The 23,159-nt window shown below is 51.9% G+C and overlaps 1 protein-coding gene across 11 annotated transcripts in view; it reads left to right on the top strand.

The window, feature by feature from the left end:
• CIITA (class II major histocompatibility complex transactivator) overlaps positions 1 to 21,480 on the top strand; it is a 48,088-nt gene extending 26,608 nt beyond the window's left edge. For 5 of the 11 annotated variants that reach the window (XM_022552349.3, XM_022552355.3, XM_022552354.3 and 2 more), the window contains 17 exons: positions 577 to 639; positions 818 to 898; positions 3,215 to 3,259; positions 4,326 to 4,466; positions 4,866 to 5,009; positions 6,168 to 6,332; positions 7,105 to 7,173; positions 8,178 to 9,828; positions 10,732 to 10,890; positions 11,573 to 11,644; positions 14,467 to 14,547; positions 15,121 to 15,213; positions 16,431 to 16,517; positions 18,930 to 19,013; positions 19,191 to 19,274; positions 20,097 to 20,203; positions 20,769 to 21,480. In XM_022552349.3, the coding sequence (XP_022408057.2) occupies positions 577 to 639; positions 818 to 898; positions 3,215 to 3,259; positions 4,326 to 4,466; positions 4,866 to 5,009; positions 6,168 to 6,332; positions 7,105 to 7,173; positions 8,178 to 9,828; positions 10,732 to 10,890; positions 11,573 to 11,644; positions 14,467 to 14,547; positions 15,121 to 15,213; positions 16,431 to 16,517; positions 18,930 to 19,013; positions 19,191 to 19,274; positions 20,097 to 20,172 (3,095 nt within the window). In that variant the 3' untranslated portion in view covers positions 20,173 to 20,203; positions 20,769 to 21,480. Of the gene's footprint in view, positions 1 to 576; positions 640 to 817; positions 899 to 3,214; positions 3,260 to 4,325; positions 4,467 to 4,865; positions 5,010 to 6,167; positions 6,333 to 7,104; positions 7,174 to 8,177; positions 9,829 to 10,731; positions 10,891 to 11,572; positions 11,645 to 14,466; positions 14,548 to 15,120; positions 15,214 to 16,430; positions 16,518 to 18,929; positions 19,014 to 19,158; positions 19,275 to 20,096; positions 20,204 to 20,768 lie in introns of those variants that run through there. The other 6 variants (XM_089896158.1, XM_089896161.1, XM_089896159.1 and 3 more) reach the window with 6 other exon arrangements.
• The last annotated feature ends 1,679 nt before the right edge of the window (positions 21,481 to 23,159 follow it).

The raw sequence follows: 23,159 nt of genomic DNA, 5'->3' as shown, positions 1-23,159 counted from the left end.
CCATCCCACTATATACACTCTCTCCTCTTGCCATGATAACTGTCTTCCCTTTGGCTCCAAGCCATGTTCCACTTCATATAATTAAGCACCATTGATTGTCTACTGTGTACTAGCTACTGTGTTGATTGCTTTAAATACAGAGCCTCTAACCCTCACCATCCATCCCTGGGTCATAGGTGTTATTTATTCTCATTACACAGATGAGGAAATGGGGGCCCAGAGGTTAAGTAACTGACCCAAGATTGTACAGCTTGTAGGGCAATTGGGGAGTAGAACTGGAATTTAAACTCAAACTCAAGACAACTCTACTACGCTGTGTTGCACTACTTTATAGCAATAGATAAATTTGTATGCATACACATCACCCCTTCAATTAGATTAAGAGCCCATGAAGTTTCAGTGTTCCTTCATTAATTTGATCATTCATTCAGCAAACATTTATTGAGCCCCAATGTGCGCTAGGTCTGGAGGGTCACGGTTCCCCGATGCCCAGCCCAAGGCCAGGCTGGGCAATAAGCATTGCCCAGCATTCGGTGAGAACTAGTTGATTGACTGCACTTTTTCTTGTCTGGGCAGCGGAACTGGACCAGTATGTCTTCCAGGATTCCCAGCTGGAGGGCCTGAGCAAAGACATTTTCAGTAAGTTGGGGGGGTCTTGGCTTAGCCTGCATTTCCTTCCTTGTTCCTTGGAGAGTGCTGTAATACCTGACGACCACCTTTGATGGATGGTCAGATCATCCCCAGCACAGGGACAATGGGAGCTCACCTTGGACGTCCACTGACTGTGTGTTTTGGTGTCTTTGGTTTTTCCCCGAAGTCGAGCACATAGGACTGGAAGAAATGATCAGCGAGAGTGTGGAGGTGCTGGAGGAAGCAGGACAGAAAAGTCAGAAAAGACGTGAGTGAGCCCCTCCCTGATCCTGTCTAGCCTTGCTTGACTCCCAGTCATGCCTTGGCTCTAAAACCTGTTATGGCTCCCAGTTGCTTCCCTCGTTAAGTTCTGTCTGCTCTGCCAGGCTTGTGTGTCCCACCCACCTCTTCCCTCACCACTGCTCCCTGGTGACCCAGGGAGGAAGCAGACGGCCCAGGATCAAATGGCCCCTCTCCTGATGGGTCTCTACCTCTGGCTGTTTTGATTGCCATTTCCGAAAGGACCTCTGGGCTCTGGCTTCTCTTCCATCCTTAGTTGTCACCCCTGTATTTAAGGGAGGTCTCTTCAAGCACAGTTTTTTCCCAGCAAGATCTGGGTTTGAATCCTGGATCTGCTGTTTATAGTCTATATGAACTTGGGCAAGTACCTGCATCTCTCTGAGCCTCCTGGTCAGTCTCCCTGCCTCCTTAATCTGTCTTTACCCGGCAGCCAATGTGGACTTTTAAATGCAAATCAGATCATTTTGCTGCCCTGCTAACCCTCCAATGGCTACAAAATACATAACACAAGGGCTGTTTGATCTGGCCCTTCCCACCTCTCCTAACTCACTATGACCCACCATGCTCCAGCCATACTGGCTTCTTTCCATTCCTGTAACCCATGTATCCTTTTCAGCCTCAGGGCCTTTGTACTTGCTGTTCTCTCTATCTGGAATGTGCTCCCCCTTCCCATGGTGGGCTTGGGAATCTGTTAGGTCTTGGCCAGCATGTCACCTCCTCCTGAAGGCTTTCCTAGACCAACTTTTTCCATATAAATTACCTCACTTATTTTCACCTTGTTTGTGTCTCTCCTTCACTGTTGCACTTGTCACAATTTGGACTTATTTTATTTATTGCCTTTTGCTTAGTTCCCCCACTGTGAGGACAGGGACCTTGTCTTTCTTATTACTACACCCCCAGCACCTGGCACATGGCTGGCATGCAGGAGCACCTCAATAAATATCCACTGAATGAAAATTTCCATAAAATGGGCCTAACAGTTAATCAAAAGCTTACTATGTGCCAGACCATGTGTAAACCCTGTACCTAGTTATTTAATTTGAACAGGTAAACAGGTGCATGGCATAAAAATTCAAAATGTGTAAAAAATATTCAGTGAAAAAAAATCTTCCTCCCATCCTTTTCCCCCAGTCCCTCATTATCCCTCCCTGAAGACAAACTATGTTGCCAGTGCCCTTTTAGTCTTGTTAGGAATATTCTATTTGTCTAAAAGCCAGCTCTTAAAAAAAAATTTTTTTTCACACAAATGACCACATTTTACCTACACTCTTTCTTCTTTTAACATGTCTGGGAGGTTATTTTCTTAGCACTAATGGAAAACACATGGTCCTGCCTCCAGGAATTTCCCTTTCTTTCTATTTTTTTCCTTCCTTTCTTCCTTCCTTCCTTTCTTTCTCTCTTTCTCTCTCTCTCTCTCTTTCTTTCTTTCTTTCTCTTCCTCTCTTTCTCTTTTATTCTTCTTCCTCCTCTCCTTCCTCCCTCCTTCCCTTCCTTCTTTCTTCCTTTCTTTTCGTTTCATAAACATTTTCCCTAATATTTTATTATGAAAAATTTCAACATACAGCAAAGATGAAAGAGTTGTACTACAAACAACCATATACCCATCACTTCCATTCTACCATCAGTGTTTGGCTATAGTGGTCTTAACACATCTCTAGCCATCCCTCTATTCATCCACCCATCCAACCATTTTATTTTTAGAACACTTCAAGGTAAATTGCAGACACCAGTACTGCCCCATATGTCCTTCAGCATCCTTGTTATTTTTAGGGCTGTGTGGTATTTCACATAATCAACCATAATTTGGTTCATCAGCCTCTTGCTAAGGGACACATAGGGGTTTTCTCAATGTGTTACATGCTTGATATTCACTCAACTGATTTCCAATGCATTCCTGCGAAGTGGGAATCACTGCCCCCATTTCACAGATGAGAGATCAAAGGCTCAGAGAGGCTGTGTTGCAGAGACACACAGCTAGGAAGGGACCAAAAGCAGGGTTTTTTTAATTTTTAGTATTATTTTTTAAAACTCAAACTCATCTTGTGTCCCCTCTGTGGCTCTGCCTCTCCCAGTGCCTCACTGTCCTGGGTGCTTCAAGATGGAGTTTGGGCTCAAGCAAATGAGTAGGGGCAGAAATTGTTGGGGGCTGGGGAGGGAAAGGGACCCCCAAGGCCACTTCCCAGCCATTTAAGGCAATTCTATAGGGCCTGCTGGGGTCCACAAGCCCCTCCTGGCTTGGAATACCCCTTCCCTGGGGCTGATGACCATAGTGTTCTCTCTGCAGCCTTCCCAGAGGAGCTGCCTGTGGATCTGAAGCACAGGAAGCTAGGTGAGCAAGGCGGGTGGGTCCTGGGAGACTGATGGGCAGGAAAGCCAGGGCCTCCTCAGGCCCGCATGTAAACTGGCATTTGAAAGCCGGGGCTCAGAGAGGTGAAGCCATTTCTCTGAGATCACACAGCAAGTGAGAGGTGGATTTGAGATTCAAACCAAGATCACGATTCCATAGCCCGTGCTCTGAAGTTCAGGGACTGCTGGGAGATTCAGCTCCTCCTACAAAGCCTCTCCCCTAACACCTCCCTCCTCTTAACTCTGAGTCAGAACTGAGACCCCACCCTACCACCACCACCTAGTTCCACTGCCCCTCCAGGCCACATGTCTCCTTTCAGAGTGCAGAGTCACCTCGGATCAGCTAGTGACCCAGCGCCCTCCCACCCTCCGTAGAGCCCCCATGCCTCAGTGAGCCTCTTCCCCCATACACATCAGTCCCGCTCCCCTCCCACTCAGTTGTTATCGCAAAGGTTGGGCAACCAGCCCCTCTGCGGGGACAGACTGAGGAATGAAATCCTCATAGTCCGATGGAGGAAGCCTGGTCCCTGCCCTCAGAAAGTTCTAATCTCATGGAGAAGACAGGGACCCTGTCCACGAAGACCCCAGGATGATGGAGAAATAGTCTCTGTCTTCAGGGAGCTCCCAATCTGATGGGGGAGGCAAGTCTCCACCCTCCTAGGGCTCCCAATTAAATGGAGGAGATAAACTCCTGCCCCAGTCTGATGGGCAGTGCTTGGGGCCTCTTAGGGGGCCGGGGGATCAGTGACTGGCTGTAGAAGCTGGTAGGGGCCTGGGCTAACAGCCTATTCATAGGTCTGTCCCACCCGTAGCTCTCCATGGCAGGAAGCTCTCAGGGCCCAGTCACAAAGAGGAGGCTGGGGGTAGAGGGCTGCCTGACACAGAGCAGTCGCTGATAAAACCAGCTTCACCCAGGGCAGAGAAGAGGACAGGAGTTTCCTTCCACTGCCAGTAGAGATCTGCTCCCAGAGCGCTCCCTACCCTGGGAAGGCCCCTGCAAGCACCCACCCAGATCTCACCCAGCCTCTAACATTGGCCCTTCCTCACAGCTGAGCCCCTAGCCATGCCCGTGGTGACTGGTGCTTTCCTGGTGGGGCTAGTGAGTGACTCTTCAGCTCAGCCCTGCCCGTCACCACCTGCTCTGTTCAACAAGGAGCCAGCATCCAGCCAGACCCAGCTGAAGGACACCGGTATGTTAGGGGGCTTGGAGAGGGTGGGCTTCCCCACTCCCCAGAGGCAGGAGCCACCAGGGACAGGAATTCCTCCCCCTACTAGTGTCCCCCACTTCTGTCCCAGCCAATGCCATCCTCAATGTCCCCATCAACCCAGTCTGTGCCAGAAAACATGCCCTGGAAGGAAACACATTCCTAGGAGACACAGCAGGGAATCCCCGCCAATTAGGGAATTCACCCGCCAGCCCTATGCTTTCATCAACCGGGAACTGAGCACCCTCTCTGTGCCAGCAACACCACCACAGGCAAGCAGACACAGCTGCGGCTCTCTGGAAGACTGGAGCCCTTTAGAAGGGAGTCAGCTGTTAATTAAGATGTTAATGGAGAATCCCACCTCACCGCCTTTGTCTCTTGCAGTGCCCCCTTCCAGTTCCTTGTTGAGCTGCCTGAGTCTCCCTGCTGGACCCATCCAGATCATCCCCACTCTCTCCACTCTGCCCCAGGGGCTCTGGCAAATCTCAGGGGCTGGGACAGGGGTCTCCAGTATACTCATCTACCAAGGTGAGTATGCGAGGCCGGGCTCCCCACCCCCTCTGCCTGTGACCTGACTACTCCCTGATCCCATCCCCCCTCCACCCCACCCCTGTCCCAGATATTTGGCAGTTTTAGCCTAGCACCTTCTCATGATCCTCCTTCCCCAGAACACCCATCTCTGTCCCCATTTCCCAAAAATCAAAGCGGAGGAGCAGAGCTCCCCAACATGGTCTGGGTGAGTGATACACCAAGTGGCTAAGTGGCATTTTTTGGGTCACTTTCCCCGAGTAAGCCTTAGTTTCTCCTTTTTTATCAAAAAAAATTAAACTTTATTATATTTTAAAATCACAGCATCGGGACTTTCCTGGCAGTCCAGTGGTTAAGACTTTGCCTTCCAGTGCAGGGGGTGTGTGTTCGATCCCTGGTCTCAGAGCTAATATCCCACATGCCTCATGGCCAAACAACCAAAACAAAACCAGAAGCAATACTGTAACAAATTCAATAAAGACTTTAAAAATGGTCCACATCAAAAAAGAAAACCTAAAATAAAAGGACAACATCAGTGCATGCTCATTAACAAACCAAGCAATAAGAGGTACTTACAAGAGTTACTGAGTCTCTCCCCCACTCTTTTAGTATACCGTTGTGAACAGTTTGGTATGCATCCTTGCATAGCTTTCTCTGAATTGCCTTGTTTCCAGGTCAGTAAAATGGTCCCTGCTGACCTGCCACATTGAAAGGTTGTGAATTGTCCAAGGGAAGGCATGTTGGTCTCTAAGGGATGGGAGAGAGAATGAGGCTAAGGGGGATACTTCCACTCAATTCAAGAGCATCTTTTGAAGGTTGCATGCCAGTTTTTGTATAATGCATTGGTGCCCCAGGAGCAAGAGGGTGTTCTGGGCATCCAGGAAAATGAGTACTGACCACAGAGTGGGAAAAGTGCTGTATAGCACTTGCCCTAAGCTCCCTATGAGCTGATTGTGTCCATTTCACAGATGGGAAAACCAAGGCTCTGGGAGCCTAGTTGTAACTCCAGAGCTCTTTCCTCAACTTCGGCCTGAAATTTCTTCCTCTGGAAGTTCCCCTCACCTTTCCCCAGACCCCCAGCCCTACAGCCTGATTTGGGAAGGGGGTGACCCAATTGGGCTCCGTGTTGTTTCTGAACTCCTTGCCCTCCCCATGTAGGTGAGATGCCCCAGGCCAGCCAAACACCCGCCTCCAGCAGCACAGCTGTCCACAGCCTCCCGAAGTCCCCAGACCGGCCCGGCTCCACCAGCCCCTTTGCCCCATCGGCAGCTGACCTCCCCAGCATGCCTGAACCAGCCCTGACCTCCCGTACAAACCTAACAGGTAAGAATCAGCAGGACCTGTGAGAGTTACTGGAAGCAGAACTGAGGCCCTGGGGGAAGGGATTGCCTCAGACAATGAGGTCCACAAACAGAGCTGCCTGCAGACACGGGCAAGTTGTGTTTTTGTGTAAAACAGGGCAGGGAGGGTCTCCAGGGAGGGGGGATACATGGGAGGGTTGGTGAGGGGAACAATTGGAGAATCCATGCCAAACCTAAACAGGGCCACCAGCCTTCACCATCTTGTTACATGGCAGGAAAACAGGCTCAATGCAGCCAGATCTTCTGAATTGTCAGCAGAATCTGGAGATCTTGATTTTTTTTTTTTTTGCGGTACGCGGGCCTCTCACTGTCGCGGCCTCTCCTGTTGCGGAGCACAGGCTCCGGACGCGCAGGCCCAGCGGCCATGGCTCACGGGCCCAGCCGCTCCGCTGCATGTGGGATCCTCCCGGACCGGGGCACGAACCCGTGTCCCCTGCAACGGCAGGCGGACTCTCAACCACTGCACCACCAAGGAAGCCCTGGAGATCTTGATTTTAACATAGATATTGTGATTTTTAAAACACTGGTGAAAATTTTAAAAGTACAGCTGGCCAAAAAAAGACATCTTTGAGCAGGATACAGCCTCGGGTCACCACCTGGTAACCTCCGTCTTGCGGAGACTCAGCCCACGTCAGCTCTGACCTTGCGATACTCAGAGGACTGATGCCCCAGAGGGAGGGAGGTCCCTGGGGCGCCCCTCACCCTAACTCTGACACTGGCTTCTTCCCCTCCAGAGGATGAGATGTCCACCACCCAATGCCCAGCAGCTCACGAGGCATCCAGCAAGCTTCCCAAGTGGCCTGGTGAGTGGTGGCAGGGTCCCTCTGCCTGGGTGCTGGAGGCTTCCTGTCACTCATTCACCCAACACTTATTCAATCCCTCACTTGTTGGCTCATTCATTCATTCACTTGCTCATTTGATCCCGCCATCTCAGCATTCATTCTGCCAGTTATACCTACACTTAGAGCAACATTTACTGAGGACCTGCCCCTCGTAAGCCCATGCTAGGTGTTGACGTCTTGTTTGTGAGGCTGAGAGAATGAAACAGGGAAGGGTGGGTGATTGGGAGAGTGGGTGAAGGCAGGAGTGGATGATGGGTGTGGGAGAGATGGAAGGTGGGAATGAAAGGGCAGCTGAGAGAACGGCCAGACGACTGAGTCTGACTCTGTTCCAGGTACACTTCCAGGCACATGAGATGTAGTCAATCACTAAAGTTGTAAACAGGGACTTCCCTGGTGGTCCGGTGGTTAAGACTCTGCGCTTCCATTGCAGGGGGTGCGGGTTTAATCACTGCTCAGGGAACTAAGATCCCGCATGCCTCCCGGGATTGTTTGTGGCCAAAACAAACAAACAAAGTCATAAACAACCCCAGTATGATCCCCATTTTACAGATGAGGAAACTGAGGGCTAGTGGGGTATATCACATGCTCAACGTAACAGTAATAAGTGGTGGAGCTGGAACTTGAACCAGAAACCTGGATTCCACTATCCTAACTCTTAACACCACCAACCCCACCATGACCTCCCTGTGGTCAGTGAACAAAAGAAGAAGGTTAGTGAGTAAATGAAAGAGTGGACAGATAATCAAGTGAGAAGATGAGTGAATGAATGGGTGTAGGAATGAATGAATGAGTGTCTGGGTAATTGAAGGAGGCAGCTAATCAAGAAGGCAGTCGGGGAAGACTTTGACGAATGCGTGAACAAGCTACTGACGGTGGCCGGGCTGGCCACTCTGCTGCCCTCACAGTGGCCAGTCCTGCCACTAGCATCCTCCCCTCCCCCACCCCCCACCCTTTGACATGTGCAGAGAGTGTGGAACAATTCTACTGCTCGCTACGGAACAAGTACCAGGCTAAGCCCGCAGGCCCGGAAGGCATCCTGGTGGAGGTGGACCTGGTGAGGGTAAGGCTGGAGAGGAGCGGCGGCAAAAGCCAGGACAGAGAGCTGACCACCCTGGACTGGGCAGAGCGGCAGCCGGCCCGAGGAAGTCTGGGCGAGGTGCTGCTGGCCTCTAGCAACCACCGGCGGCCACGTGAGACGCAGGTGATCGCCGTGCTGGGCAAAGCAGGACAGGGGAAGAGTCACTGGGTCCAGGCCGTGAGCTGGGCCTGGGCCTGCGGCCAGCTGCCACAGTACGACTTTATCTTCTGCATCCCCTGCCACTGTTTGGACCGTCCGGGGGACACCTACCGCCTGCAGGATCTGCTCTTCTCCCTGGGTTCACAGCCACTGTCAGTGGACGACGAGGTCTTCAGTTACATCTTGAGGAGGCCCGACCGCATTCTGCTCATCCTGGATGCCTTCGAGGAGCTCGAAGCCCAAGACGGCTTCCTGCACAGCACGGGCGGACCCATTTCAGCAGAAGCCCGCTCCCTCCGGGGGCTGCTGGCAGGCCTCTTCCAGCGCAAGCTGCTGAGCGGCTGCACCCTGCTGCTTGCAGCCCGGCCCCGGGGCCGCCTGGCCCAGAGCCTGAGCAAGGCCGACGTTCTGTTCGAAGTGGCCGGCTTCTCCGCCCAGCAGGCCGAGACCTATGTGATGCGCTACTTTGAGTGTTCGGGGACCACCGAGCACCAAAAGAGAGCCCTGGCGCTCCTCCAGTCCCAGCCATTTCTCCTGAGTCACAGCCATAGCCCCACTGTGTGCCGGGCCGTGTGCCAGCTCTTGGAGGCCCTCCTGGAGCTAGGTGATGAGGCCCAGCTGCCTTCCACGCTCACGGGCCTCTATGTTGGCTTACTAGGCCCAGGAGCCCGTGACAGCCCCCCAGGGGCCCTGGTGGGACTGGCCAGGCTGGCCTGGGAGCTGGGCCGCGGTCACCAGAGCAGCCTGCGGGAGGGCCAGTTCCCATCGGCCGAGGTGAGGGTCTGGGCTGTGGCCCAAGGCTTGGTGCAGCCCACCCCGGGGGCCCCGGAGACCAAGCTGGCCTTCTCCAGCTTCCTCCTGCAATGCTTCCTGGGGGCCGTGTGGTTGGCTCTGAGCAGCGAAATCAAGGACAAGGAGCTGCCGCAGTATTTGGCATTGACCCCGAGGAAGAAGAGGCCCTATGACAACTGGCTGGAGGGCGTGCCGCGCTTTCTGGTCGGGCTGGTCTTCCAGCCTCGTGCCTGCTGCCTGGGAGCCCTGGCAGGGCTGGCGGGCTCCACCGCAGCGGACAGGAAGCAGAAGGTGCTCACCAGGTACCTGAAGCGGCTGCAGCCTGGGACGCTGAAGGCGGGGCGGCTGCTGGAGCTGCTGCACTGCGCCCACGAGGCGCTGGATGCTGGGCTTTGGCAGCATGTGCTGCAGGGGCTCCCGGCCCACCTCTCGTTCCTGGGCACCCGGCTCACACCTCCCGACACCCACGTGCTGGGCAGCGCCTTGGAGGCGGCGGGCCGAGACTTCTCCCTGGACCTCCGCAGCACTGGCGTTGACCCCTCTGGGCTGGGGAGCCTCGTGGGACTCAGCTGTGTCACCCATTTCAGGTGGGGGCCGGGGGCAGGAGAGTGGGCTTCTTTGCCTTGGGCACCTACAGCGGTCTTGGTGCTGTGCCCAGTGCTGACTCTGTGGGGTCTCATTTAGCATGAATGGCAGCCAGATGGGGGCAGAAGTGATTCTATCCTTTTTTAAGATGAGGAAGCCAAGGCTCAGAGGGGTACGGTAGCTTGCCCAAGGTCACACAGCCAGCATCATTCTTTCAACCATTATTAGAAGGCTGGCCTTATGACAGGCGCTGGGCCACGTCTAGAATCTAAGACTGACCTGGGTTTGAATTTGTTTTCTTTTCTCCATCCCCTGATCAAGCCACCGTTTTGTCATGGTTAGATTAAAGCCATAGCCTCCCCTGACCTCCCTGCCTCCATTCTCCTCTTCCACGCCACTTTATATTCAACCATCAGCACACATCTCCCTAGAAATTGCATCTGATCATATTCCATCCTTCCTTACAATCTTTCAGAGGCACCCCACCTCCCTCAGGATGAAGTCAATGTTCCTTAATTTAAATTAAGGAATCTAAATCCTTCAGTGATCTGTTTGATCATTTAAGCCTAATCTCCAGAGAATCTCTGCCACCTTCCCCCTAAGCATACTGCACCCAAGCTGTAAGGTCTACACCATTGTAGTGGTTCAACTGAGAATTTAGCACTGAGCTTCCTGGTAGCCAAAGCAAAAAGGGAAATAAAACCACTGGGAGAGTTGAGAAAAAGGAGGAATTGATAAGGGCTTGAGTGGTCACGGAAAACTTTCTAGAGGAAGCAGGGGTTAAGTTGAGGAAGGAAAATATCTGAATAGGTAGGAGGTCCCTTCATGGAGCCGCCACCCCCCCACCCCCCACATTATGGTCTAGCTCAGTCACCATGACTGGGTCTGAAGCCCTTCCTCCACAGGGCTGCCTTGAGTGACACAGTGGAGCTGTGGGAGTCCCTACAGCAGCATGGGGAGGCCAAGTTACTCCGAGCAGTGAAGGAGAAGTTCACCATTGAGCCTTTCAAGGCTGAATCCATGAAGGATGTGGAAGACCTGGGCAACCTCGTGCAGATCCAGAGGTGAGAGGGAAAGGGCATGGGAGTTGGTCCAGACCATGCAGGACCTAATATTAAGTTTGCTATTAACAATTCTTCCTCTTTTGGGGGGACCTCCCCTGCTCCCCGCCAGCCAATGACCATCCAAAATCTCTCACTGCAGTCACCACCCAGGCAGAGTCCCTAAGATTTATCACTCTGTCCACTTCAGAACTTGCCATCATGTACCCAATTCTTTCTCAGCTAAAGCCAAGGAGATATTCTCTCCTGCTAAGAGTTCATAAGCTGCCTTCTGTATCTAGTAACACAAATGACACCTATGGCCACCTTTCGAGGCAGCCAGGACCAGTATCATTCCCATTTTCTAGATGGCAGAGGTCTAAGGTTCAAAGGGCAGAGGAAACGTGACCACAGAGCAACTGTCTTTCCCTCATTCCTTCATCATACATTGTTTGAGCACCTACTATGCGCTGTCTGGGATGGGTGTGGGTAATGCCTCCTCTAAGGCTCTTTTCCGTGAAACACACAGTAATGCCTTAATAATATCCTGTCCTGAGGTTTTTCTTTTTAACAAGGGGACAACAGTAGCCCAAGGAAGGCAGTCCTTCTGGGGAATTTTGGGCACTGGGGCAGGCGTCCCCCCTAGGAGGGGACTCCATGACAGGTGAGGAGCCAGCTCTTCCCTAACATTGCCCGTTCTCTCCAGGACAAGAAGTTCCTCTGAAGACACGCCTGGGGAACTCCCTGCCATCCGAGACTTAAAGAAGCTGGAGTTTGCGTAAGCAAAGGGGTAAATTGTCTCGGGTCCCCACGAGGTTTCTCCTCTGGCATTAGCTGGGCTTGTGCCACCAGAATGGAGATGGGTCCTCAGGATCATTCTTACTCTCTTGCCCCACCACTCTGGAAACCAGCTTCCAGCAGCTGGGGCATGGCCGGTCTGGGCTAGTCCTGGAGGTTCTCGGGGGTGAAGCTAACTTGCCCATTTGCTGGTGAACATACTCATTCGCATCCACTCATTCGACAGACCTACTCATATGACCGAGGCCACTGTTCTCAATGAGCTTGCTGTCCAGTGTAAATAGACAATTACCACCTGCTGTGATTAGTGGCCAGAAACTCAAGGGCTGTGAGCGTGAAGACTTAGGGGAGGTCAAGATGACTTCCTGGAAGAGGAGACTGAAGCACTGAAGCTTGACAAAGAAATAGGAATGGACCATGCTGGGTGGAGATATTATCTCCCCACTGCACAGAAGCAGACACTGAGGCCTTGAGAGTGTAAATTGTTTGTCCAAAGTCACAAATGTCAGGTCAGCCTGGCTCTTGCTCCAACAAACAAAAAAGTTAAATTCATGGTAGGTCCTTGTTAGGGATCTAAAATCATCCAACGATTAAGAAGGAATTATTAAACAACTACAGTGTACTCAGTGCCATAATCTTATTAATTTCAAGAGCCACTCTGGGAGATAGTCATTATCATCCCCATTTTACAGATGAGGAAACTGAGGTCTAGTGAGGTTAAGTAACTTGTCCAAGGTCCCCAGCTGGTCACCCACAAGCTGTCTGCTCTTCCTGATCACAGCTCCCCCTGTGCCCCAGAAAAAGCCAAGCGTTTCTTCTTTTGAACAGCGACAAGAGGCCAAATTTGTGCAGAGGTGAAAAATATTGCTGAAAAGAGGAACTGTATGAAAACAATCACCAAGGGCCCCTTCTGGCTTTGAATTATTTTTAGCTTAAAAAGCCCCTAATTCAAGGTCGGAACTGTGCTCTGGGGAACAGCAGCCGTGGGGTAGAACAGCCCAGAACCTGGAGAGTAGCCACCTGCAGGCCAGAAGCCCTGAGAAAGTTCTGAGGAAAGAAGGAAGGAAGGAAAGGACTATTTTGGGCGTGAGACTGGCAGCCACCATGCCGGGCACCCTGTAGATCTCATGTGCATGTAGATTAGGCCCCTCAGCCGCTCAGAACCCTGCAGGGGCTCTGCTGGTGGACGATTCTCCCCTGATTCAGCCCCCATTTACCTCTTCACCCTCGCCTCCTGCACTCTTTCCAGCCACGTGGGTCCTCTTAATGGTTTTCAACCTCACTAGGCATGGTCCGACCCCTGGGCCTTTGCACTGGCTGTGCCTTCCACCCAGGACACTCTTCCCCAGGTATCAGCATGGCCCACGCCCTCACTTTCTTCTAGTTTTCAGTGAGAGAGGCCTTTTCTGACTCCTGTATTTAAAAGTACAGTTCTGCCCTGCTCACGCTGTGCTTTTCTCTATATCAATTATCTCCCACACCAGACAGTTTACCAATTTCTTTGATTATCTGTCTTGCCCCCTGGAATGTCAGCTCCACGAGGGCAATGATTTTTGTCTGTTTTGTTCATGGCTGTCTGCGTGACGGGCTTGCTGGGCCTGGCACACAGTAGGCAAGCAATCAATATTTGATAAATGAATTCCTTAATCTTTCCAAAAACCTCCTAAGATTGGGGCTAAATTTGAGAAGATTGAGACTCAGAGGTTAAGGGATTTGCCCAAAAAGCCCCACAGAAGCTAAGTGGTAGAGCCCAGATTCAAATCAGATTACGGATTCCCATCCTGTGACCTTTCATTGAGGCTAGTAGTTCCCAGACTTTGGGGTTTCAAAGACTGAGAATATTTCAGAGTGAATTTCAGTGACTATGTGCAGTTACCATCTTTTAATTTGTATCAAGTATGTTCATTCAAACAAGTGAAATAACTGCTGCTGACACCATAATTTTATTAAAAATGAACATTTTAATGTCAAAAAAGTTCAAAGGATATAATTTCAGAATAAAAGACTCTTCTTTACACTGAGTACACTTAACCATATTTTAAAAACAGGGACTTCCCTGGCGGTCCAGTGGTTAAGACTCTGTACTTCCAAGGCAGGGGCTGTGGGTTCGATCCCTGGTCGGGGAACTAAAATCTCACATGCTGCGTGGCATGGCCAAAAATTAAGAAAAAAAAAAAAAAAAAAGGAACAAAGAAAAGAAAAAAAAAATAGCCCTCTGTTGTCTTTATTTTTCTCATTCTCTTAAAATCTGGCCTAAATGTCCATCCAGGCTGTGTGACCTTGTATGAGTTCATTAACCTCTCTGTGCCTCAGTTTCCCCATCTGTAAAATGGGGATATGAAGTGCTCTTAGCTCAGAGTCATTGTGAGGATTAAATGAGGTCTGATCTGAGTGATGGGTCCAGTGTGTTCCTGGCACATAAAAAGTGCTCAAGAAATGGTTCTATTTGTTGTTAAAAAGCAATGGCAAATAAGTAAACCATCTTTCTCATCACTGGTGGTGGTCCTCAGGCCAGCATTTGGGAACCACTTCCCCAGGCCAGGGTGGGAGAAGGGTGCATGTGGATGTCAGCAGGAGTAAGAACTGGCTCCCCACTCAGAGATGAAAGATGGGGAGCCCCCAGCTGGGAGCCCAGATGGCCTCTTGAGTGGGCTTTGTGAAATGTGCCTGAAGCAGAAGGGATTGGGGTCCCACCAGGTGGAGCTGGGGGTAGTTAAGGCCTCAGATGGGCCTGCCTTCTGTGGGGTCCAGTAGAGGGGCCATGACTGCTTCAGGGTCTTAACTCTGCTCTTTGCCTTCTAGGCTGGGCCCCATCTTGGGCCCTCAGGCTTTTCCCAAACTGGTGAAGATCCTTGAGGCCTTTTCTTCCCTTCAGCATCTGGAGTGAGTATAGACCCCGGAATCCCTCCTGGAGACACTGGGCTTTGACAACCCCAAACCCTGGCCTTGTTTGTCCCTTTCTCTCTCTCTCTCTGTGTCCTGCTGCTTCCTCAGTGTGGCTGGTGTGAGTGACCAGATGCCCCCACTGCAGGGAAGCGATGGCAGAAGGAAATCCCCAACAATAAAAATAGGTTGAATCCTTTCAAGATCTTCGAAACTCTTTTCCCCTCATGTGCTGCTCCCAGCAATCCCACGGGGAGGCAGGGTCGGGGAACATGATCCCATTGTACACCTGAGGTCTCTAGAGGTTAAGGAAGTTGCTCCAGCTCATGGGGCTGCCAGGAAGGAAAACAGTGATTCGGGTCCATGGGTAGTTAGGGCCCTGTCCACTTGTTGGCCTGGCAGTCCCAGGTGATGAAGATTTGCTCTCAAATGCTCGGAGTTGCAGCTGCATCTGGCCATGGTGTGTCCAGGGGTGGGAGCATGGGAGGAAGCCACTGCTGGGTTGGAGGGTGGGGAAGAATCGGGTGGCCTCCAGGGTGCTGGCTGATGGCCCCAATCTGATTCCATCTGCAGCCTGGACTCGCTGAGTGAGAACAAGATCGGGGATGAGGGTGTTGCCCAGCTCTCGGCCATCTTCCCTCAGCTGAAGGCCCTGGAGACGCTCAAGTGAGTGCGCTGGGCTGGCCCTTCCTGCTGCATTTGTCCCCAAAGTCCAGCTTTTTTATTCTTTCATTCACTCATCCATTCAATCGTGCATTCGTTTAATCATCCACCCATTCATTCATTCAATCATTTCTTTAATCAGCCATTCAACCAATCATTTATTCATTTAATCAACAAATGCGTAAGAAGCATTACTGTGTACAGACACCATTCAAGGCCCTGGAGAACCAGCTTTAAACAAAGCAAAGCCCCTGACCTCAGGGATCCTCTAGGGAGGAGACGCAGTAAACAAGCAAACAAGCATCCATAATTATGAAGTGTACAGTAATGACTGTGAGCAATGTTTAGTGAGAGAAAGACTGGGGAGGTGAGACAGGAGAGATAGATTAGGATTTATCAGTAACACATTATTATCAAAATAGTGAATTTCTATTAAAAAAAAAACTGTTCTGGGTTTGGGAAATAGCAGATGGATATGATGCAGGAGGGTCAACATGATTTTTTACTGAACCTAGAGGGATCATCAAAATCTACCCGCACTCTACTCCACAACCATGATCAGGGCAGCCACAGAACTCACCAGAATTCACTTAGGGACCAGAATTCACTTAGGGATTTCCTTGATGGTAGGACACTGAGACTTATTAAGTAATTTATAGTGTTTAAGGAAACAGAGTGAGTAAGCTAGATTTCCCTCCCTTCGTCCTTCCTTACATCCTCCCTCCCTCCCTCCATTTCCCTCTCTCTCCCACCTTTCCTTCCTTCCTTTTTTACCCCACTTAAATATTTTCTGAGCACCTACTATGTGCTTGGCATGGCTGTAGGCACAGGGATAGAGTAATGAACAGACTCGACCCCTCACCTCGTGGAGTCCACGTCATTAAACAAATAATGTAAACCCTTATGTAATGACAGTGCTGAAAAGTGGTCCAAAGGGAAAAGAATGGATGCTACATCTGCATCCTCACCCCCATCATTCCACTCAGCCTCAGGGTGTGACTGCATCATTTTACTGATTTAGCCCAAGTCTACCCATAGCGCCCTCACACAGTTCAGCACCCACGACTCTCATCCAGGTAGAATGTCCTGTGCTTGCTGCCCTGGGATGCCCTGTGAGGAAGCAGGGGTTCCCAGCCCTGCCGGAGCCTGGGGTGATGGACACTGATGGGGAGGGGCATTCAGGTTTGGCCCTGAGCCCTCCCCTTGTTGTACTCCCGCAGTTTGTCCCAGAACAATATCACTGACTTGGGTGCCTGCAAGCTGGCGGAGGCCCTGCCCTTGCTGGCTGCGTCCCTCCTCAGGCTGAGGTGAGTGGGGCCCTCTATTGGTCAGGTGCTGAGCTGGTGGGCTGGAGGGCGGGCGGAGAAGCCCCTTGGTGGCAGCTGTAAGGTCCAACACTGGGACCCTGAAAGCAATCACTACACATCAGTGTTGCACAACTTGGTGGGGGTAGGGAGTGGGGGGCGCCGACCTAAAATCCAACATGAACACACACCCCTGGAGTTGGGTGATGCCACCGCCCTGAACGAGATTAGCAGCCCCTGGGGAAGGGCATCTGGCACTCTGGGCAAATCACTTACTCATCTCGAGCCTCTGTTTCCTCATCTGGAAAATGGGTACCATCCCAATAGCCTATGGAAAGCGCTTGGTGCAATGCCTGGCTCTGGTGCTTAATAAATCTTGGTCCTCTTTCCCCAGGGCATGGCAGGACTGGGCCTTTTCTGGAGTCCGGGGTGGTTTCTAGAATGCTGACTATGCACAGGTAGCCTTGGCTGGCTCTTGTCATGCACACATCACTCCGTGCCTACACTGTCACCTTCTGGCGGGCCTTGGAATAGCACATTCTTGCTTTTGCTTACTTCCAGCCTGGTGCCTGGCGGTTCCCTCGGACTAATGGGTCCTTCCAGCCCATTATCCTTCCAGCCAGGGTCCCTGAGTGCAGCTGTATAGGTTGTGTGCTGTGCAGTTTGTAGTCCATGTGATTGGCACGCCCTAGAGCTGTGAGGGTATCTAATATTCTCTAATATCAACCATGGGCCAGAACCTGTGCTAGAAACTAGAGATACAGCTATGAACAAAACCAGGGTGGGTCTTGCTTTCAAGTTCCTTGCATAATAAATAAGTAAGCACGTGCATAAACAAAATGTTTAAAATGCTGATTCATGCTGGGAATGAGGAAACTAACAAAGGCCCCAGAGGGTACAATAGGGAGTACTGAATTCACCAGGGAGGTCAGGAGACCCCTGAGGAGGTGACCCTCCCCCTTCTGTGGGATGCTCTCAGGGAAAAGCATTCCAGGGAGAGGGAACAGTAGAGGCAAAGGCCCTGAGGTGGGAATGAGGTTGGGTCTTTGAGGGCCAGAAGGGGGGCCTCTGTGTCTGGCTATAGGGAATGAGGGACAGAGGGTGGGAGATAAGGCGGGAGAGGTCAGGGAAGGCCAGATCATGCAGGGAGACCCTTGCAGGCCGGGAGAGTGGTTGGGGGTTTTTCCATTGTGAATGGAGAAGCAGGTGGGGCATGTGGAGGTGATATGTGATCTGACTGACACTTTAAGAAACCTCATATTGGGAGTTGCCTGGTGGCCTAGTGGTTAGGATTCCGCGCTTTCACTGCTGTGGCCTGGGTTCAGTCCCTGGTCGGGGAACTGAGATCCTGCAAACTGCGCAGCATGGCCAAAAAACAAAGGAACCTCATATTTTATGGACTGTAAGATGCCATCCATTTGTAAGACACCATTAAGGGGACAAAATTCTGCTAATTAAATGACATCCATTGATTATCAGACACATCCTGATCGCAATGATTTTCAAATGTGAACATGTACATCTTGGCATCAATGAAATATGGGAAGAATCCTCTTCCTGTGGGTGAGGAAGGGCCTCCTGGTTCTAAGATCCATCCCAGGAAGGGATTGTAAAACCCCTACCTGGTTCCTGCCCTGGTACCGGCCGACCCGTGACATCAGGGGTTCCTGGAGTTTAGCTTGAATCCACTTTGCTGCAGTGTAGACTTGCTGCTTTTACATGCAGCCCTGCAGTGTTGCTCTGAGGCTGAGTCAAGGCAAAGTCACGGCCTTGAAATTAGAACCGTGGCTGCACCTGACTTGTTAAAAGGACGCTCGTTAATGAATATACAGCTTAAGTTGGCACCAGTGAAGGTGTCGTGCTATTTCTGACACTGCTGATGGTGACTGAATATATTATAGAAACCCGAGCCTGCCCAGTGACTCTGGGCTTCTCTCTCTCCTGCTATTCCCGATGCTGCCCCACCCCCCACAGTAACTTGTATAACCGTCACAAACCCCCTTGGGAGGTATAATAACCATAGTTAACATGTAGTTCATTCCACATGTCAGGCCCTGTTCTGGGTGTTTTACCAACATTAACTCATTTACCCCTCCCCACAATTACTCTATCATGCCCATTTTATGGAGGAGCAAACTGAGTCACAGGGGAGCTGAGTAACTCGCCAAAGATCAGACAGGCAGCAAGCCACAGAGCTGGGATTTGAACTTGGGCTGTTTCAGATGGGAAGCTACCTCCACTTAGTCCTGCTGCTTCCCTGAACCCACTGAGTGACCACAGAGAAGCAGCCTCAACTCTCTGGGCCTCAGTTTCCCCCTCTGTTAAATGGGGCAGTAATTCTGGCTGGGTGTGGCTCTCCCTGAGCCCTGACCCCCCAGCACCCCCGGCCCCTGCCCTGACCTCTTTCTCCGGCAGCTTGTACAATAACTGCATCTGCGATGTGGGAGCTGAGAGCCTGGCACACGTGCTTCCAGACATGGTGTCCCTCCGGGTGCTGGAGTGAGTGTGGGAACCTGGGCAGTGGGGGTGGGGCCAGGACTTGGGAGGACCAGGGTCTCCTGCTGGCATCATGGGAAGGGCTGGGCTGAGGTCTGGTTGTCGAGAGCGTGGTGATGACCTTGGTCTGGGGCTTATTGGTCCCCAGGGCCAGGATCCACAATGGGTTTCTCTTCCCAGTGTCCAGTACAACAAGTTCACAGCTGCCGGGGCCCAGCAGCTCACTGCCAGCCTGAGAAAGTGCCCTCACGTGGAGAAGCTGGCGTAAGTCTCAACAGTGGCGGAGGGAGGCTCAGCGTGAGGTTCACCTTGTGAGCCCTGAGCTCACATCCCGCTCTGTCCCTCACCAGCGTTCAACCTTGGGCAAGCAGACACATCAACCCTCTGAACCTAGTTTCTTTTCTTCTTTTTTTTTTTTTTTTTTACTTTTGGCAACGCTGCATGGCTTGCGGTATCTTAGTTCCCGGACCAGGGATTGAACCTGGGCCCTCAGCAGTGAGAGCGCCAAGTCCTAACCACTGGACCGCAGGGAAGTCCCTGGCCTCAGTTTCTTCGTCTGTAAAATGGGAGTGACAATAATATTTACCCCCTATTTAAATATTTATATTTAAATTGTGGGTTTTAAATTTGTCAATATACTCAGAAGAGTGTCTGGTACACAAAAATGTTCTATATACTAGGCTGAACAATATGAAATCGCTTATATTCAACCATTTTTGACCTACACACCTGGCCATTTCATATGGTTGAAACTTATTTATTATTACATCACTATGATGTCTACTGTCCAGTACTGTACTTTATTGTCTACCTAATCACTCATATCTTCTAGGAGGGATAGGGTGGCTCTTGTAAGACCCATTTTGCAGATGAGGAGAATAAGGCACAGATAGGTTAACTAAACTTTTTGAGATCACACAGCAAGTCAGTGGCAGAATCAGTTTTTAAAAAGGGGTCTTGGGGCTCCTAGGCCTCTGGTGTCCCCATGACCCCACACTAGGCTAGGTGGGAGGAGGGATTTGGGGGCAGCTTGCGTTGGGACCACCCCGTCTCCTCTAACCTCTGTGTGCCATGCCCCCATCACAGGATGTGGACGCCCACCATCCCTTTTGGCGTCCAGGAACACCTGCAGCAGCTGGACTCAAGGATCATCCTGAGATGATCCAGGCTGTGCCTGGGACAAGGTAACTGAGGTGAGCTTTGAAGGGGAGAACCACGGGGGTCCCTGGGGACAGTGTCCTGTGAAGTCAGAATCCATAAAAGGTGGGCGGGGCAGCAGGTGGGAGCTGGGTGACAACTCCTGGACCATGTGCCATCTGGGCCCACCCCGTATCCCCCTGTGCTGGGCTCGGTGCGGTGTCTTCTAAAGGCTTTGAGGACTTGGGCTCTGAGGATCCTCCCTATGGGCAGGCGTGGGACCCGGGGAAGGACAGGTGGGTCAGCCGTGCACGTCCCACAGCCCTCAGCATTGGGAAGGTCTGCCTTCGAGGACTCCCCAGCCATCCCGGCTGGCTGCTGTTTCAACCTGTCGGCTGCCCCGATGCCCGGCATTGTTTTCATAGGAATTTGCTCTACCAGTTTCCTGCCCCTCTCTGTGAGGATGACTGTCCCCTCACTTCCATGCTCCCCCGACCTGGGACATCCCCCTCGTCCATTCCTCCCATCCCTCCCACCCCCAATCTCGACCGCACTTTATCCATGTGTTAAACTGCCCTGTCCTAAAGCTTCCTGATCTCCACCCATCCTGACCTCTCACAGCATGTTCTCCGAGGACACTGACCATGCTGGACCCTGACCTGGTTATTTGTGGACACAGCTCTTCTTGGGCTGTTTCCCGTGAGCCTCGGCGTCCTGGTGCCCAGCCCTGGTGGCTCAGAGTCGGCCCCTGCCCAGCTGTGGAAAGGACCCATGGCCTGTTCTGTGAACAGACCCAGGCCCGGCCCTAGGCTCCTTCGGAGAGCAGGCTGATGTCAGCCCTGCTCAGCCACTGCAGCCCTGGCAGATGGGCCAGTGCCTGGTGGCAGCTGCTGGGCACCCAAGAGCCCTGAGGCATTCCCTGCAGGACACTGCAGACAGCTGTGGCCAGGCCAGAGAGAGGGATGAAGCGGCCACATCCCCACCTGCCCAGGTCCCTGCCAGCCTGGGGAGAAAGCACTGCTCCACGCTGCTCTCCTAAAGGGCAAGATCTGAGGATACCAGCGACCATCCCCTGCCTGCTGACTTCCCAAACCATGACCGGCTGGGATTCTACAGCAACTGCCTTCTGTCTCTGGGACTCACAGGTTTGCACTAACTTTGTTTGCCGAGGCCAAATCTAGGCCTGGCCAGACACACTGGACCTTAGCAGGAAAAGAGCTGATGGTACACTAACAGAGGAGGGGAGGGGCGATGGACTGGAACCACGTCTACCTTTTTGCCTTCATTTCCTGTGTCTTTTTTCACTACATGATAAATGGCTCATTTAATCCCACAGGCAGGTCCTGTGTTTGAGTTTATACCGTGCTTACCATTTTGGATGCCCACTCTTCCGGCTAGCTAATGCGTCACAAACCGCCCCAAAACGCAGTGGCTTACAACAGCACACACGTTTATTCTGCTCACACACCTGTCTTTGGGCAGGGCTTGGCGGGGACAGCTCGTCTCTGCCCCACTCAGCGTCAGCTGAGGTTGTCTGGAGGCTCAGTCACGCATATGTCTGGCACCCGATGCTGCCCAGCGGCTGGGGGCCTTGGTTCCTCTAAGGAAGTGGCAGGGGGACTCTCCCTGTGGGCGAGTTTGGGCTTCCTCACAGCATGGTGGCTGCGTTGAAGGGTGATCACCCCAAGAGGAAGAGAGGTTGCGGGGGCAGAGGAGACCGAGACCATGGGGAACAGCCCTGCCCTTTCTGTAACCCAGCCTTAGAAGCTGTCACACAGCATCACTTCTGCCATATTCTCCGGCGAGTTGACGGAGGCCCTTGCTCTCTTGCCCTCCCCACCCCCCTCAGCCCGACACACACAGCAGAGTCCGCTTCGGCTCAAGTCCTGTCTTTCGGGAAAGGATTTTCTCTATGGCTTCCTACCATTCATTGGAAAATTCATTATTTGGGGGTCAGCAAGGCTGAAGCACCGTGAGCCTTGCAGAGTGTTTTCCTCTGTCTCTGATCCTCTGCTCTACCCTGGGAGTCGTTTCTTAGCTGAGCTGGAATCCGGCCCTGGCCACGGCAAGCCTGGAAGGGACTTGGCCGCTTTGCTGTCTACACTGAGAGCTGCCAGGTCGCCGTTGTTTTTCACTGGGGCACGGCTGGCTCGGTCAGAAGCCCTGATTTGGGACAACTTGGCCCTCTGCTGGTGGCTGTGGGAGCTGTCTGTGCTCCAGTGCACCAGCCCTGATGCCTGGTTCCTCAAACTCTCCTACTCTTCCCAGTAAGTGGGTGTTGGGGGTTGGGAGGGTCAGAGGGATTCTGACCCCGCTGCCCCGCTGGCAACCCTCGCAGAAAGGTAGTGCCTTCCGCCTTGGTCCAGTGGCTAAGGGCATCAGGCCTTGTAGCTGGGCCATCACCCCTCAGGGTGTGCCTGCATTTGTGGACCTTGTAGAGTCCACGGAACTCCCACTTGTGCAGCCACAGGAAGACAGTCTCCTTCTGATCCAGGCATCTACGGCACCCTTCAGCCAGGCGGGGTGGGCACAACTGTCCCCACTGCTTTTGGTCTGTTCAGAGGTGATACAATGAGGTCAGAGGCTGTAATTATTCATAGTAACGACTTTAAATGATAGCTACCACTTATTAAATGAGTTGATACACGTAAAGTGCTTATCACAGCACAAGGGACACAGTAAGTGCTCAATAAATATTAGCACGTATTATTACTTTGTGCCAAAGTGCTGAGCCCCTTCCCCCTACCAAGAGGGACCACGGTGTAGGGTCAAGCATCTCAGACTCTAGAGCTAGACTGCTTGGGCTCAGTGTCCAGCTCACCACTCACTTGTGCAAATTACTTCTCTGTGCCTCAGTCTCCTCATGTGTAAAATGGGCATAATCACAGTACCTTCTTCATGGGGTTACATGGAGATTCAATGAGCAAAAATGCTGAGAACAAGAGCCTGGCATCCAGTTCCCTACGTGTGGGCTGTCATTATTACACACATCCGTGTGTTTCATTCTCACCT

This window comes from Delphinapterus leucas, chromosome 15, assembly GCF_059928025.1.
Source record: "Delphinapterus leucas isolate spDelLeu-1000000601 "Yukka" chromosome 15, BTC_Dleu_Yukka2, whole genome shotgun sequence".
NCBI lineage: Eukaryota > Metazoa > Chordata > Mammalia > Artiodactyla > Monodontidae > Delphinapterus > Delphinapterus leucas.
Note: the sequence above shows the minus strand (reverse complement) of the source record. Positions and strands in the feature narration are given on the sequence as shown.